Source organism: Melopsittacus undulatus, chromosome 3 (assembly GCF_012275295.1).
Source record: "Melopsittacus undulatus isolate bMelUnd1 chromosome 3, bMelUnd1.mat.Z, whole genome shotgun sequence".
NCBI lineage: Eukaryota > Metazoa > Chordata > Aves > Psittaciformes > Psittaculidae > Melopsittacus > Melopsittacus undulatus.
In genome coordinates this window covers 13,020,604-13,037,358 of record NC_047529.1, presented here as the reverse complement: position 1 = coordinate 13,037,358, position 16,755 = coordinate 13,020,604, and the positions used below count along the sequence as shown (strand labels likewise).

General features: G+C 58.3%; 2 protein-coding genes across 7 annotated transcripts; one reads left to right on the top strand and one right to left on the bottom strand.

Annotated features, from left to right (window-relative positions):
• The first annotated feature begins 450 nt into the window (after window positions 1-450).
• Window positions 451-730, top strand: OST4 (oligosaccharyltransferase complex subunit 4, non-catalytic). The gene has a single exon (XM_013130723.3). The coding sequence runs from the start codon at window positions 451-453 to the stop codon at window positions 562-564; it is 114 nt and encodes a 37-aa protein (XP_012986177.1). The 3' UTR covers window positions 565-730.
• Window positions 681-16,373, bottom strand: AGBL5 (AGBL carboxypeptidase 5). 6 transcript variants are annotated; one of them, XM_034060927.1, is made up of 15 exons: window positions 16,111-16,373; window positions 15,688-15,859; window positions 14,463-14,629; window positions 13,005-13,182; window positions 11,485-11,663; window positions 10,451-11,006; window positions 8,735-8,904; window positions 7,040-7,175; window positions 6,585-6,775; window positions 5,776-5,984; window positions 2,097-2,209; window positions 1,776-1,819; window positions 1,478-1,626; window positions 1,217-1,305; window positions 888-1,077 (listed from the first exon to the last, which is right to left on the bottom strand). In XM_034060927.1, the coding sequence occupies exons 1-15, from the start codon at window positions 16,305-16,307 to the stop codon at window positions 1,009-1,011; spliced, it is 2,619 nt and encodes an 872-aa protein (XP_033916818.1). In that variant the 5' UTR covers window positions 16,308-16,373; the 3' UTR covers window positions 888-1,008. The 6 variants fall into 6 exon arrangements, with proteins under 6 accessions (XP_033916815.1, XP_033916816.1, XP_033916821.1 ...); XM_034060926.1 differs by having other exon boundaries at window positions 1,217-1,626; XM_034060929.1 differs by lacking the exon at window positions 1,217-1,305.
• Between the last annotated feature and the right edge of the window lie 382 nt (window positions 16,374-16,755).

Sequence of the window (16,755 nt, the reverse complement as noted above, 5' to 3'; positions counted from 1 at the left end):
GACGTCACCGCACAGCCCGGCCGTGACGTCACCGTGTGGCCGGGACCGGGCCGTGACGTCACCGTGCAGACCGAGGCTGGTCTGACGCCTCCAGGAAGCCCCGCCCCTTCCCCCGCTACCGGAAGTCGCGCGAGGCGCAGGGAGACGTGGCGGCAGCGGCGGCACAGGCAGCGCGTGAGTACGGGGAGGTGTCGGTACCGGGGCTCTGCCGTAGCGGGGGGCAGGTCAGCACTGGGGGTCCCGGCGTGTCCCAGCGGGGCACTGGGGCTGCACCGGCAGAGCGCGGGTCCGTGGGGAGGCACAGCCCAGTGTGAGGCCCCGGCGGTATCGCGGGCGGGCGGACGGTGCCTTGGCATGTCCGGGCAGGGGCTGGGGGCTCTGAGGAGGTCGCAGCGGGGTTGGGGTCTCCGGAGGTCCCTGGGGTGTCTGGCAGCGCGATCCCCCGGCAGGATGATCACGGACGTGCAGCTCGCCATCTTCGCCAACATGCTGGGCGTGTCGCTCTTCCTCCTCGTCGTGCTCTACCACTACGTGGCCGTCAACAACCCCAAGAAGCAGGAGTGAGGCCGGCTCGGGATGCACCGCACCAGCACCCCCGGACTGGGTCACCCGCAGACCTGCCCCCGCTGCCCTGCGCCACGGTAACCACAGCAGAGCGGTGCTGAGACAAGAGGCCAGGCTTCTTCCAAACAAACTTTAACGGAAACACAGTAATACAATGCGAAACCGTGTGGTGTAAAAATCCCTGACCCCTCCCTCCTGTACCAGGCCCCTCCGCCGGTCCCGCGGGGAGGAGTGGGGCTGTCCCCAGTGGGAGCCTGCTATTACTGGGAGCTACTGTGGGCCAGCAGGGGTGGCCGCTGCAGGCGTAGGCACGGTGTGGGGTGAATGGTGCAGCGGCAGCAGACAGGGCTCCTGGGCAGAGCTGCAGCTTTAGTCCGGCCAAGGCCCGTGGCAGGGGGAGCCCAGCCCTGCCCCACGCTGGGGGTCCGGGGTGCCAGAGCACGGTCAGGCTTCAGTGCAGAATGAGAGGAGCTGCCGGTAGGAGCTGAGCGAGGGAGGGCCCGCAGCTGGATGCTGTGAGGGAGCAGAGGGGCTGGGGCAGTGAGAATGGTGCCCCCTCCCCAGGACCGTGGCCCCTGCCCCGGCCCCGCTAGTGCAGGACAAAGCTGGGCAGGGGTCCCCATGTCCGCAGTGCAGCCCTGCAGGGCCGTACCTGGGGGTGCAGGAACTTGTCCCCACACAGGAGGAGTCCCTCGGTGCTCTGCACCCCCTCGGGGAGTGCAGGGGGCTCTGAGCAGAGCCCTGCAGGGACAGGGACTAGTGTTGGCCACCAGTAGGGCTGTCCCAGGCCTGGGGGTTGTGGGGTCCTGGTGCAGCACACTGAGGGCACCCATCATGCCTAGGGGCGATGGTCCCCTCTTGCACTGGGCACTGAGTGGGTGCTGCAGCCTTGCAGCCCCACACTGTGCCCTACCTGGTGAAGACTGTGAGGCCTGGGGCCTGTCCTGGCTGAATGTCCTGGCCTGGTAGGCTGTGGTGCTGTTGGTGTGGAGCCCTGGTGGGTTCTGCCCAGTCACTGCCCCTTTCCTCCGCACAGGGATCCTGCTGGGGCGTGGGGGGTGCCTGCAGAGACCCATGGGCCACTCCTGAGGTGGGTGCTGCTGTGGTGGGTGTGCCTCTGCCCAACCCCTCTGCATCTCCAGTCCCACTGCCAGTGTGGGCTCTGGGCCAGTTCAGGGGTACCCCTTGCTGTGGGGTGCCTCCAAACCTACCCGGGTTGCTGCGCTCTCCTGGCATCCAGCTTCCTGGGGATCGCCTGTAAAGAGGAGAGGAGAATAGGTCGGTGACCTAGGGAGTGTGCTCCTCCCAGGAACCCCCCACGGCTGCAGGGGGGAAAGCCACTGAGCTGGGCCTTCCCCCCTGCCCCAGCTGTCTGCAAGGCTAGGGGAATGTGCATGAGGGGCAGAAGCTCCCGGTGGAGACCCACAGATAGGGTATGACACCTCACAGTATGAGTGCCCCCACATTCTCTACCCCACTACCTCCCAGAAGCCCCAGAGCCATGGGGCAGCCCCCCCAGCACCTTGCGGTACCTGCAGCTGTGCTGGGCCATGATCAGCCACTGGTTCTGCACCTTGCTGGGCCTCCCGTGGACTGTGGCTGGTGCCTGTACTTGGTGCTGTCTGGGCGACCAATGGCAGGGTCCCTGTGTGACAAACAACAGAGAGCTCAGCCTGTGCCGGGCACACACCGGGGTGGTGAGGGGCCTTTGAGCTGCAGTGGGGCAGCGGCTGCCTGACCTCAGCACACAGAGCCAGCACAAGACAGGATTGGCACATGGACACTCACGTGCTGGCAGCACCACCAAGCTGCTGCAGCTGCACAGCCACACTGGAGCGTGTGCCCAGCCAACGGGCATGACGCATCCTCACACCACTGTATCAGGCACCATTCCCTGTGGCACAGCAGCCATGCACTGAGCTCCTGGCCACTGGAGTGTGTCCTTTTAGCCAGGAGAACTGAGACAGAGCTGTCTGCTGGCCTTGCCATGGCCAGGCTGCTGCAGCCCCAGAGTCAAAGAGCAGGAGGAGCTGCTTTGGAAGCTGCCGAGACGCCAGCAGGAAGGACCATGACAGGACTCAACAACTCAGCATGGGACCAAGGCTGCGAGTGGGAACCAAAGCCAGAAGTGGCAGCACAAGACGCATCTCAGTCACCACAGGACAAGGCTGTGGCCAAGGACCAGGCTTTGTGCCCATGCTGGAGTGCAGGAGACGGGTAGGGACAGCACAGGCTGGACTGGGGAGCCAGGGCCCAACCCTGGTTCATGCTCACAAGTGCAATGGGCTCTGAACCAGCTGTGCCAGGCAGACCAAGGAGGGTGATGAGGGAACAGCTCTCCAGGCCCAGGGAGAGTGCCCATCAGCTCCATAGGATGTGGCAAAGTCAGGCTCTGGGCAGCCTGGGGCAGGTGCAGGGCAAGCATAGAGCCCTGCTCCTGGAGAGATAAGCCCAGCAGGCAGCATGCAGAGCACTGGAGCTTGGCATGGCTGGCCATGTTGCTGGTGTTCAACAGGACTAGCCCTATGGGGACACAACAGTGCCCTGGGGAGCAGACAATGTGTGAAGTGCCCAAATGAACCATGGGGAACCCATAGTGCATTAAGACTCTGCACAGGAGTCAGACTGTTGGAAAGCCAATGCTGGGGCAGGTTGATGACACACACAAGCACTTGCTCAGGGTGGTGGCTTTATGTGGCTATTGAATAGCTCTTAATCTTGTCAGCATAATTTGGTGACAAACTCCAGGCAGCAAAGGCAAGTGGCAGCTACAGGAGGGTCATTGGGGTCCTACAGATCCCTCTCCTCACACTGGCATTTGCAAGGATGGGCAGAAAACAGGTCCAGCCTGTGCTCCATGGACTTGGCCAATGCAGGAACTGTGGAGGGCTCAGGGCTGGAGCATGGGGGGGTCTGAATGTGGCAGAGCAGCCCTCTGGGAAAGTGGCTCCTGCCACACCACTGCATGGCCCAGCCCTTCCCTCCCCAGTTCCACTGCTCCTCAGACAGGACAGCTGCAAGGAAGGAAATGAGAGCTAGCCCAGTAGTGCCTGCAGTTCTGCTGACCACTGAAAACCCACCACTATGGGAACACCAGACCCCACCATGGCCAGGGCTGCCCAGCTGGCACAGTGCATGAATAGTGGGATGGGCCCTCCAGGAAAGAGTCTTCCTGCCAGGCAAAGAGGATGCAGCTGGGAGGGGGACACGTCTCAGATGCTTTTCCGACTCCAGCCCAAGCAGCAAGTCCCCAGTGGACTGGCCATCACTGTGGGTGAGCCGTCCCACCAGGCCCCAGTGGTAAGCAGCCTCCCCTTGCCCCTAGGCATGGCCTGTGAGGATGTCCTGCCTGTTCCATACAGGCAGAGGTGCACAGGGCAGCACATGCACAGGATGGGGAAGGATGAGACATGGCTCAGGAGTAGTGGCTTCATCCTGTGCCACTTAACTCCTATCCTGTCACACCCGGCTGGCAGCAGCCAGGCCTGAGCATCCCCAGTACCCTCCTGGCAGCCATGACGGTGTCCTGGCACCACCCCAGCATAGGGCTACTGGTGGGAAGGCATTATCAAAAGACAAAGCCAGGGGGGTCAAAGCATTCCTGGCCCACACTTCCCTGTGCAGATACAGCAGTGCCAGGCCCCTCACATGCAGGGGACTGTGGAAGATCCAGATGAGGCAGCAGGGAGACCTGTCAGGTGATGCCAGGGCAGGGACAGAAGAGCCACATCCCAGTTCCAAGCTGACATCCCACCAGGTGCTCAGCTCTGCTGGCCATTACTCCCCTTGCCAAGGGATGCCATGCTGGCAGCCAGAAAGCAGAGAGCACAGACCAGGGAGGCAGAACACCACTGATCTGCCCTACTGAGATGGGCTCTTCCCTTCCAGCTCCTCAAAAGGTCGCTTCCTGCTCACGTGCCCAACTGTCACTGACTTCCTAGCAGTGGGGATTGTGTCCATGGGCTGCTCCTGTGGGCTCCGGGGCCCAGCATGCACGGCAGAAGGACCAGGCATTACAACTTGCCCATGAGAACACAAACTGTTTATTTCCTCCCCACCACGTTCTCATGGCAGATGAGACACAGACACTACAGCATTGGAAAGCACAGGGGACAAAGCAACGCAAGGAACACAGGCAGAGCACAAGAAGGAAATGCAGCTGGCTCCTTCCAGAGCAGCACCAGAATTAAGGTGAATTAAGCACCAGACCCTCAGCACAACCACAGCAACACTCATGTCAGTCACACAGGCAGCCCCTCGCCCCTGGAAGCAGCCCTTTGCTCACACACCTTCCCTCTTTGGGCTCTGGGATACATCAGAGCAGGGTGCCCACCAGCTCCACAGCAGACAGTCAAGCCCCTCTGCTTACATGGGGAGCCTGTGGGACCAGCCCACAGAGCAGTGCAGAGTACTGGAGCTTCCCCTGCAGCACCAAACCACCGAGGAGCCCGATCAGTGCTGAGGTCCCTGCCCCAGGGCCAGGATGCTGGCACAGGGGCACAGGAGCACCTTGCCTTGTTTCAGCAGCCCCTGCTGCCAGAACACAGTGCAGCCATGGGGCTCACCGGGGCCTTTCTCCCAGCTGTGCAGGCAGCTCGGTGCTGCCAATCGGCCCCCACCAGGACAGGACTTGATGCATGTTCAAAGCGCCCAGTGATTAATTACAGCACTGCCACCCTGCCTCGCCATGACTCGAGGCACGTGCTGCAATGTGCCAGTGTGCAGCAGGTGCCTGAGAAGGAAAAAGGCACTTTGGTGTATCCCACAGGCCTTGCAAGTGGCTGGGGCCCTGGCAAGGTTTTCCTGGCAAGGTTTTCCATGCCAGCTTCTGCAGAAGCCACTAGCAGACAAACTCCCTCTGGTCCCAAAGCAGTAGGCAGCCTCTACCCAGGCAGGGGAGCAGAGCCGTAGGGCAGGAGGTCAGCTTGGCCACCTCCAGGCAGGAGAAGCCCTGGGTCTCGCTGTGTGGTGTCTGTCCTGACCCAGCCAGGGCTACTCTGCTAGGGACAGAGAGGAGGGCTGCACATGGCATCCAGGGCCCTTCCGAGGGGACAGGGTGGTGGCTCACATGTACTTCTTCCGCACAAACCCACTTTTATTATGTAAAAGCACACATTACGCTGGCACAGAGCTCTCCTTAGGGCTGTGGCTTCACACAGCAGCTCGACAGGTCCTGGATCAAGTGCATGATGGGCTCCCAGCCCAGCTTACCTCTGCCTGGTGCCGAGGCTCTGGTGCTGTGCTTTGGAGGACTCTGGCTCGCAGCAGCCAGACCCAAGGGCCTGCTGCAGCTGAAGGTGAAGCTGGGGGAGACTTTGATCTGTGGTGAATCCTGCTGGCTGCTGCCACTCCCGCTGGTACCATTGCTGAAGCTCCTTATGCGGGACAGGGCATTATCGGAGTTTGAGGTGGAGAGTCTGCTGAAAGGGGATGAGGAATAGGAGACTCAGACTGGCTCTGAGGGGAAAGGTCTTCCTCTACCAAAGCCCTGCAGCAGTGGAACTGCAGCCTCACACTGCTGCAGACAACATTTCCATCAGACCCCTGGACTTCTCTCCAGCTGCTGGTGAGCTGCTGGGGATGGGAGCATCACAAGGGGCTGTCCCTGAGCAGCTGCAGCCCCCAGTCTCCCCTGCTGTATATCACTGTCAAGGCAGCAGCACAGTTGCAGAGTTCCCAGTCCCTCCTGCATCTCACTCTGATCTGGGGAGAAAGAGGGGAAGCAGAAGAGATGCGGTTGCTCTGTGTGGACAGCATAATCACTTCTCAGGTTACCGGATCCGGAGAATCCTGAACAGCTTCCCCCTGCATGACCATGCGCCACTCTTGCTGAGTGCCTGATTGCTGAGGGTACCCTCACCTGCAGCTCACAAACTTGGCAGGGACATGCATGGGCCCCAGCGAGACATAACAGCAAGAAGATACACCATGGCCTCAGTAGATGCTGGGTCATTCATGTTTATAATCTCTAACTGGTATTATCCTGCAGCCCATAAGCACATAACACATCAGACACTTACATGGAGCTCTTGGGGGGGGTCTTGGAACCTCCTCTCCTCCATGGGCCCCCGCTGGCACCCTTCATGCTGCGCACGTGCTTTAGCATCCAGGCTCGCAGGTTGCTGAGGCAGCTGTGCTCCGAAAGGATGATCCGGGGCCAGGGATTGCACTCTGCCATGTCCAGCGCTGCCACAGCCAAGGCTCTCCCAACCTGTCAGGGCAGAAGGCAACTGGTGAGAAAGGCTCCATGAAGGAGCAGCAGCTCCTTCCTCCAAAGAAAACCCAACCCCAAATCACAGACAAACCCCAAGCTTGTCCACAGGCTCCAAAGGAGGAGTGTTCCCATAGGATCTGTGTCTGCACACGCACATGCAGGGCGAGCGCAGCCTCAGGGACCCGCTGCCCCTTGCTGAAGGCACTAGAGACGCTGCAGCCCCAGGCAGGACACCCTTCCCATGGGCAGGAAGCCCCTCACCTGCTCGAACAACTCCACAGTGTATTTGGAAGGAAAGGCAGTGGGGGGCGGTGGGCTGGCCCTCCCATTGTCATGGCAGGCCAGAGGGATGGTGTTCACGAAGCGCCCCGTGTTGTAGTTGCACTCCAGTGTGTAGCTGTGGAGCAGAAGGAAGCCCACATTACACACTGGATCCATGGTTGCTTCCTCTTGGAAGAGGTCTGGGGTCCCCCTCAGACTGTGGTAGCTGGGGTTCCTGCTGCGACCTGCTGCCTGGAGATGGGGCTCCAGGAGGAAACTACCAGAAGAGGAAGATAATGGAGTCAGGGATCTCCTGAGGAACACAACCTATGTGAGCCCACAGGCCCCGAGAGGTGGCACTCAAGTGCTGAGGGGCTGTGAGGCCTTACTCAGCCATCTCTGAAAGGTGACAGGGGGAAAGGGGGTTTCTGGGGGAAGTCCAGGACTGGCAGGAAGCCTGGAACTACTCCCACGTTTCCTCAAACCACAGATTCTTGGGAAACATATCATCTGTTACAGATGCATTCCACACTCTTTGCACTGTCTCCTCAGCACCTGCAGCTGGTCAGGGCCAGGAGAGGGTAAGCCAGGCTGTTGATCTGATTGCTTCAGTCATTTTTATGTTCCTAGCAACCACAACAGACCAAAAATATCCTATCTGTTGCTAGATGGAGGCATGTGGCTGCTGTGGATCTTGTAAATATCCTCAACTCACTGAATCACAGAGTGGTTGAGGCTGGAATCTTGCATGGCAATCTTGTGTGCAAAGTCTGGGCAAGCAGAGCCCATTGCAACTCAATAGGCTTTAATTACAGCTCAATATGAATATAAACATCTAGGAAATCAAAGAATTACTTCTGGGAAGTTGTGCATAAGAGTTCTATGAGAGTGAGGACATTAAGCCAGAGCAGCTGCAGGAGGGATGTGAAGAGATAGGGGTATGGGAGGAGAAGGAGCCAGGCTGGGAATCTTGTCCTTTACAAAGGTATGTAGGGACAGGCTAAGGGGGAATGGCTTCGAACTGACAGAGGGGAGACTGAGACGAGATCTTAGGAAGTTGTTCCCTGTGAGGGTGCTGAGGCCCTGGCACAGGGTGCCCAGAGAAGCCGTGGCTGCCCCATCCCTGGCAGTGTTCAAGGCCAGGTTGGATGGGGCTTGGTGTAACTTGGTCTAGTGGAAGGTGTCCTTGTCCATAGCAGGGGTTGGAACTAGATGAGCTTTAAGGCTCCTTCCAACCCAAACCATTCTGTGAGTCTATGAAGCAGAACAACACTGGTGGCACAGGAATGTGGCAGTGTCTGGCACAGCCAGATCCTGGCCTCAAGGCCAGGATGAACTGGTGAAATCTTCACCCTTTTGCCAGTATCAGCTTTTGTTTGCAGGACCATTTCACACAGAATACTAAAACCTATGAAACTGAGAAGTGGGGAGGTTCGTATTTAATACTTTAGGAGAATCAGCTGAATGCAATAAGCATTTATAATACTTTCTATGCACACTGAGCACCCAGTGCTCCTCTCAGCCAGTTGCACCCCCACCAGAGAGCCGTGCAGGACACAACTGCCCCCCAGAACCAGGTTCAACTTTCCTTAACATCCTGCATCCAGTGAGACCCTTTTCCCTCTTCCACAACAGAGGTGAGCCAGCCAGAGCAGCTGGCATGGATCCTCTGGGAGCACGCAGAGGTTTGCCTACCTGTGGATGATCCCCAGGGCTTTGTAGATGGCCACTCGCCCGCTGCCCTCCTTCGACTGCCCGTCCCGCTTGTCTTTGGCGTACATGTTCTTCTCTGAGAAGTTGCAGCCCATGAAGTCAAAGTAAGGTGAGTTCAAGGAGATGAGTTTGGGGAAGAGCATGTTCTCCACCTGCAATGCACAGAGGGGCACATGGATGACCTAGGGAGGGTCTATGGCTGTCCCTCCTGTTACAGCACAACCAGTACAAAGTTCTGGGATGCGCTGGGGTGTCAGCTGTGGCTGCTCTGCCCAATTCCAGTGTCTCACAAGCTCAAGCCCTTCCCTGGGGAATGCTGCCTGCCCTCTGCCCATCTCCAGCAGTGAGAAGCAGAAGCTGGGCTCTCCCACAACCTGCTTATGGATAGCAAGGGGCCTGGCAGCATAGCTCTTCTCCATACTGTCATTCCTTAGGAGAGGAAGGGGCAGCTCCTCTGTCCTGTCCACACTAGCTCCCCAGGGTGAAAGCCAAGACCAATATGTTATGGTCCAACCAAGTTTCTGTGTGCTTGTGGGGAAAATGGCTGACTGGCTGCTTCCCAAGGGTGGCGGAAAACAGCTCCTTGTCTGTCACCAGTGGGGTCCCCCAGGGATAGATACAGGGCCCAGTGCTGCTCAGTGTCTTCATAAAAGATTTGGAAAAATGGGATCAAATGTACCCTAATGTAGCCTCCCAATGATCCCAAACTGACTGGGGCAGTAGACACTTTGGAAGGGAGAGCCACCCTGCAGGATGACCTGGAGAGGCTAGAAGAGTGGGCTAAGAAGAACATTATGGAGCTCAAGGACAAGTGTCAGGCCTTGCATCTGGGAAAAGGGGTGAACAGTGCGCAGCCACCGCAAAGAAAATCAACAGGATGCTGGGGAACATCAACAAGGACATCACCAATAGAAATAAGAATGTCACTGTCCCACTAAGCATTGTCCACTGGGAATACCATGTCCAGTTTTGGTTCCCACCGTACAAAAAAACAAGATGTGGATGGGCTGGAAAGGGTCCAGAGAAGGGCCACAAAGATGAGCTGAGAACTGGGCAGCCATGTGAGGAAAGGCTGAGAGAGCTGAGCTTCTTCAGCCTGGAGAAAAGAAGGCTGAGGGGAGACTTTATCCCCATGGTCCAATATTTAAAGGGTGGCTACAAAGAAAAGAAAGAATCCCCCTTTTACATAGAGTCACATGGAAAAGATAATGGGTGATGGGCACAAGTTACTAACACAGAAATTCTGACCAGATACGAACAGACAATTTTGCACAATGAGTAAAACCATTCACTGGAAAAATATTCCCATGAACCAGTGGATTCCCCAGCGTTGGACACTGTTAAGATCTGGCTAAACAGGGTGCTGGGTCATCAAGTCTAGGTCATGCTTTGCCTAGAAAGATAGGACCAGACAATCCTTGAGGTCCCTTCCAACCTGTGATTCTATGACCTGCTGCTGCCATTCCAGACACAGGCCTGGGAAAGGAGGAAGAGGAGAACAGCACACACACATACACACCACACCCTGGGCACAGAAGGCAGGGTAGGCCTGAGGTGCACCAGCCCTATCCTGACAGGGAGCTCCCACCCTCTCTCCCAGCAGTGGGGAGGTATGTTCGGAAGACTGGGAAGGGGGACGAGCAGCAAGGGGGTCCCAGCTTGCACAACCACCTCCATACTCTTATTTCCTGCCCTCACCTGATCATTTTCATCACTGAAACTGTTGCCATACATGAAGCAGCCACGCTTGGAGGCATGTCCGTGGAGATCGACATAGTAGGCCAGCCCACTGTCCTGGGGCGGGATGGCTTCAGGGAGAGGTGTTGGAGGCCTCTGGGCTTCCTCCTCACAGTGCTCTAAGGTGCGGCTCGAAGAGAGAATCCAGATAGCTGGGTCTTTGCTGCCCGGGTGGGAGGGCGGCACTCCTGGGAGCCGGGCTTCCTGAGAGGGGCTGAGGTACACACTGGCCTGCCAGGCCTTGGGCGAGTTGCGGCGGTTATTGGCTTTCTCCAGCTCCGAGAGGGCTCCCTGTGAGGATGGGGTGCTGCTGTGGAGGGAATGGTTGTAGGATTTTGTGCTTAATGAACTGGTGCTGAGGGGGGAGATGTATGTCCTCCAGTCGGGAGAGCCTGGCAGGACACGGCTGTGAACGTGGTGGTACAGGAGGATGGCTTTGGCTCCATACACCGCGGGGTGCAGCTCAGCATCCGGGTTGAGATACTGGCGGTTCAGGTTTACCCCACGGGAGTCAGTTCTGTAGAAAGAACAGAAGAGATGTAAGGTCCTTTGTGCAGCATCATCTGTTCTGTGAAGGCAGACTGACGTTGTCTTGTAATGGCTGAAATTTTGGGCTCTATACTGGCCAAGTGGGCAAAGACTCTGCCCCAAAGCAGCCAAGAACCTCTCTTCTGGAGGGGCACTTGCCACAGTGAGACAGAGCCCTGAGTGATCTCCCTCCTCCCTGGAGCCAGCCCAGCTCCAATATGCCAGGACAGCTAGGACAGGGCAGCACCTCGGTGCCTCAAAGGCACAGGGCGGTGCTGCTCCTCGAAGCGAGAAAGCTCTGACCTGTGAGGTGACCTATACAGGCAACAGCAGCCCCAGAACCTCACCAGAGATCCCAGTGAGGAACAGGGGTCATGGATCTGTTCTTCCCAGCCACCATGAAACATACAGGAGGCTCCAAAAAGGAGAGAATGGGCCAGCCTGGACCCCGGCCCATGCTCACTCACCGATAGTGGCCTCGTACCACCCCATCAGGGTTCAGCATGGGAATGAGCTTAAAGACGAACATCCGCCTCAGCATCTGGGCACGGGGGTCCTCCTCACGCAGGATGAAGTCCAGGAAGCCATTGAAGACAAAGCTGGAGGGTGTTTCTCCTGGGTGCACTCTGCTGCTCAGGAAAAACACCTGGGGGTAAACAGACGTGAGAAGTGAGGGGCAGGTTCCTCCCTCTGCAGAGATGCTGCAATGGCTTTGCCAAGGTGCCAATCACTCCCTGGGGCAGCCCCTGGTCTGCAGGCAGGCTTTGTGGTGCCTGAGATGGAGCCAAGACCTGGACATAGAGTAGACAGCTCAGTACTGGCATGGCAATGTAAGAGTTTTCAGTAGCTTCTCTGCCCAGTGCCTCTCCTAAGTTCTGCTTGAAATAAGGCTGAATATCCCTGCATGAGATCAAAGGGCCAGAGCCCTGCAGCCTGCTGCTAGGAGGAATCAGAGCATGGGCACAGAGGAGCCCCCAGGGGAAAGCCCCTAGTGATCCTGCACAGCAGGGAACAAGCCTGGCTTCAGGGTAACACAAAACACTTCCGAAGAGCCTTTCTCTTGGCAGGAGCTGCTCAGCAGGGATACACCCACATCCTCCTGGCTGCCCATCCCAGCTCTGTGCAGCATCAGAGGGAGCTCCCTGCTAGTCCTGTTCCTGGCAGACAAGCTCCAGCCACTGCAGTGGGGGCTGACACCCCAAGTACACGCACAGCACTCCCATTAATTCCTTCACAGCTTAATGGAGCAACACCACTAGAAGGAGAACAGAACAAACCTCTGGACAATGAGATGCTCATTTTTGCCCAGAGGAACAGGTGCATGGTGCTACCAGAGGGCATTTGATGGTGCTGAGATGCTGCAGATGCTCCTGGCAGGCTCCTGCACCTTGACACGGCATCTCACAGACTCTCTACTCATAGAATTATTGAATCACAGGATGGTTTGGGTTGGAAGGGACCTTAAAGCTCATCCAGTTCCAATCCCTGCGTCCGTTCTAGTGGAAGGGCTCCAAGCCCCATCCAACCTGGCCTTGAACACTGCCAGGGATGGGGCAGCCACAGCTTCTCTGGGCAACCTGTGCCAGGGCCTCAGCACCCTCACAGGGAAGAACTTCTGCCTAAGATCAGAGAACAGAATCATAGAATAGTCAGGGTTGGAAAGGACCTTAAGATCATCTAGTTCCAACCCCCCTGCCATGGCCAGGGTCACCTCACACTAAACCATATCATCCAAGGCTTCATCCAACCTGGTCTTGAACACTGCCAGGGATGGAGCATTCAAATCATTGAGATCTCATCTCATTCTCCCCTGTCAGTTTAAAGCCATTAAAGGACTCCCTGCACTCCACCCAGCATTCAGGACATCCACATGTTCCACATCAGCTTTCACATCAGACACCTGAGGGTGGCAGCAAGTTCCCAGCACAGGGAGCTGCTGCCCACACACTGTCCCCAGCACAGCCCTGAAGCTGGCACAGCAGCTCACCCTCTTCCCTGCAAAGCGGTGAGGCCGGGGAGTGGCGGTATCTGGGAAGAGCTTGTCCAGCCGGGGCTCCCGCTTCTCCAGCATGCCGTGGCACGAGGTGATGGTGAGCAGGTCCACTCGCAGCTTGTCCAGGGAATGGCAGAGCAGCTCCCGGTGGTAATAAACAGAGTCAAGGGGGCTGCAGGGTGAGGGGAGATGCTCAGTGCAGGTCAGAGCCTCCCCTCCAGGGAAGTGAGCGGCTGAGTGTGCTGCTGGGCTGGGAAGCAAGGGCCAGGGTGCTGAGCCTCAGCCCAGGATGTTGCTGGTGGTGTCCTTAAGGAGCTGGTCATGGGATGCTCTCCACACCTACAGCCCAAGCTCTGCCTCTGGCTGCCTCACTGGGACCACATGTGTCTGTGCTTGCTCTGCTCCCTGAGGGTTCACCAACCCCAACTCAGCCAGGACTGATCAGGTCATCCCACTGTTGCAGCACAAGACCAGTCAGGTGGGGAAATAATCCCTGATTGATAACCCCCAGCCCTTGGCAGCCCCAATGAGGTCTGCACAGGGTCACCACAGCCTCAGCACGAGACAAACAGCCAGGACCAGCATTGGACTTTGGGCTTGGATGCAATGATGGCATGCAGAGAGGAGCATGACCCACCTTGCAGTGCTGACAGCCCAAGCTGGACTCCAGCATCTCCCGCTGTGCTAAGATTGCTGGGGCCTCCTGCAGCAGGGGCTGGTTGGGGATCACCCAGCCCTGCCACCAGCCTGAGGGGCTCAGGGGCCTCACACCAGCAGGTGAGTTTGACCTGCAGACACTGCAATAGCACTATCAGACTGCCAGGTTTTGAACTTCTCACAGTTCTCTCTCATGTAACAATTTAAGAACAAATTCCTATGTAAGAAAAGGGATTTATGATTCCAGTGCTGCTGGAGGTTTGGAAAGACTCCAGGGCCAAGAGGGGCTGCAGGAGAAAGTTCTCCACAGAAATACCTGAAGACTGGCTCTGCCCTTTACCCCTCAGCTGGCTCTAGGTTCTCCTTGGACTTCTGAGACTAGGGGAGCTTCCTAGACCAATCCACAAAGAGCCTAGTGCAGCAGCTGTAGAGGAAGGGAGCAGCAGGAGCTGATGCCTGGATCTCTATGCAGCCAGGAGGGAGAAAGCAACTGAGATATTGACTTCTGACCATCTCCTCTCCTCAAACCAAGGGCTGCCCCTCAGCCTCTCCTGCCTGGTGGGAACCTGCTCTTAGGAATGCTAGTGTGATCTGGCCCAAAGACCCTCTGGAATCCCTTGGAAGCGCATGCCTGGGGGAAGCTGCTGCAGCTGCAGAGCTGGGGTCCAGAGGAGCAAAGCCCAGGCGGATGCCAGAGAGAGCTGGGGGGCCCAGAGACCCCATGGTGGACACCATCATGCTTCTGCAGCAGGGACATAGCCCAGCAGGACAGGGCCAGGCACGGGGGGAGCGCACCTGCTAGGAGACATGTGCCGGCACTCCTGGAAACGGCTGTCCAGCTGCGCCAGCATCTCCTGGCACTCCGTGTAGGAGAAGGGGTAGCAGAAGGCAAAGTAGGTGGTGGCCCCACGGTGCTCCAGGAAGCGGTGCACGAAGGACAGCACAAACTGCGTCTCCACCATCTGGGATGGACACAAAGCAGAGCTGAGCGAAGGTGCAGCAGCCCCAGGAGCAGCCACTGAGTCCATGCACTCACAGCCACACCGTGCCCGCAGCCGCTTGCCCTTCTCTGGGCACACAGGAAGCAAAGCCATGCTCCCAGCAGCTCCCAGCCAGCTTTGTTCACATCCCCCCACATGACAGGCTAGCTTTTGGTCCCAGGTACCCCGCCCCCCGTACTGCATGTAGGTCCCTGGAGGGACAGCAAAGCCTCTGGGACCAAGCCAGGGGTTCCTCCTCATCCTGGCAGCCACCAGCCCTCAAAGACTGAGCATCGCTCTGATGTGGGACACTTCGTAAAGTTAATGAGCGCTGCAAAGCTCATCTGCACATTGCATCTCTCCCTGGGGCTGGCACAGGGCAAATCGAGCATTGTCAGGTCTTGTGGCGGGGATGGGAGACTCTCTGGCCCCTATTCCATGGGACAGAATTGGAGGCATGCCAGGGGGGTTGCTGGCCCCACAGCAGTGTGCATGGTGCACGGATGACCCAGGGCACCCACAAGTGACTCTCCCCGGGGCAGCTCCTGCCAGACCACAGACAGAAAGTGCCAGAGCCAGCAAACCCCTGTTCAGGGCCTAAACAGCTTAATAGGGCTGCAAGAATGAGCTGTGGTCATGGCTGTTCCTGCTGTCTGCAGTTCCCTGGGCTCTCTCCCCAAGCCATTCCCCTCACGGGGGCACCAGCACCCCAATATTGTGCAGTTCATCACAAAGAACTGACAAAGGGAAGCACCAGGAGTGCTTCCAGCACAGTTCTGTGGTCCCCAGCTCCTCCTCTCCTGAGCACTCAGCCCTGGAAAGGGGCTCTGACACTACCCTCAAACCCCAACCTCTCCCATGGGGCTGCCAAAGTACAAAACAGCTCCCCCAACCTCATTCTGCCCTGCCACAGGCTGGAGGTCACTGGTGAGCGAGAAATGTCTGTGTCCCCAGTGCTGTCCCCTCAAACCCAGGCTCTTCTCTCTGCCTGTTATCAACTTCACGGCCATCAGGACATCCCCCAGCCCCAGCACCCATACCTCGAAGCTGGGCCGCTCACGGATGCGCTCCCAGCGGGGCCGCACCGGCAGGGTTCGAACGAAGGGGGACATGCCCTGGGAGTACAGCCGGCTCTGCTTGTTCATGTTCACGATGTGCAGCTTGATCACCTTCCCCGGAGCACCCCCCCGCACGCTGAAGTAGAACCAGGACCTGCAGGGGGCGGCACCGCCGGGTCAGCCCCTGCCCTGGGGTGCCGGAGGCCACCGGACACCCCCAGCCCTCATCGGCCACCCCGCAAGCCAGAAACCCGTTAGATGCCGGTGGGGGCACAGGCTCCCAGACTCCCCCCAGCTTCCCCGACAGTGCCTTCCCCCTCTTGCCCTCCCCTGCACTAGCCCCCTGGGGGCCCCAACCCCGCCAGCCTGCCCTTCCCCCTGTCTCCTCAGCCCCGGTGCCGGTACCTGTTGCCATTCTCGTACTCGGTTTGGGCACAGTCAGGTTGCAGCCACACATTGAACTCGTAGTCGGCGGCGGGGAGGGCGGTGCCCCAGGCCACGGGGCCGCCCCCCGCCCCGAGCGGCTCCACCTGCTCGACCCGCGCCAGGTTACCCGAGTCGAAGCGGGAGCTGAAGAGCAGCCCCCCGCAGCGGACCTCCATCACTGCCCAGCCCAAGCATCGCCTTGCTCCGCCGTCCTGCCCGGCCCGGCCCGGCCCAGGCCCGGCCCGCAGCCTAGCAACAGCAACGCCACCGCCCATTGGCTCGCCGCCCCCCAACAGCGCTCCCGCTCGTTGGACAGCGCCCCCGTGCTGGCCACACCCCCACCGCTAGCCACGCCCCCGGCCCCGGGAGGTCGTGGGCGCGTCTGTCTGCACACGTGCGCTCACACATGCGTAGCGCACACGTGTATGCGTACTGCCATACACACATACATGCATTTATATGCACATACATGTACATAAAACCATGTGTAGTACGTGCACACATGCACGTAAGGGCACACGCATAGGCACACCCATATATATGTGCACAATCCCCAATACATACATATACACACACAGAGGCACGTACGTCTGTACGTACACGCTCCCAATCTATACACACACG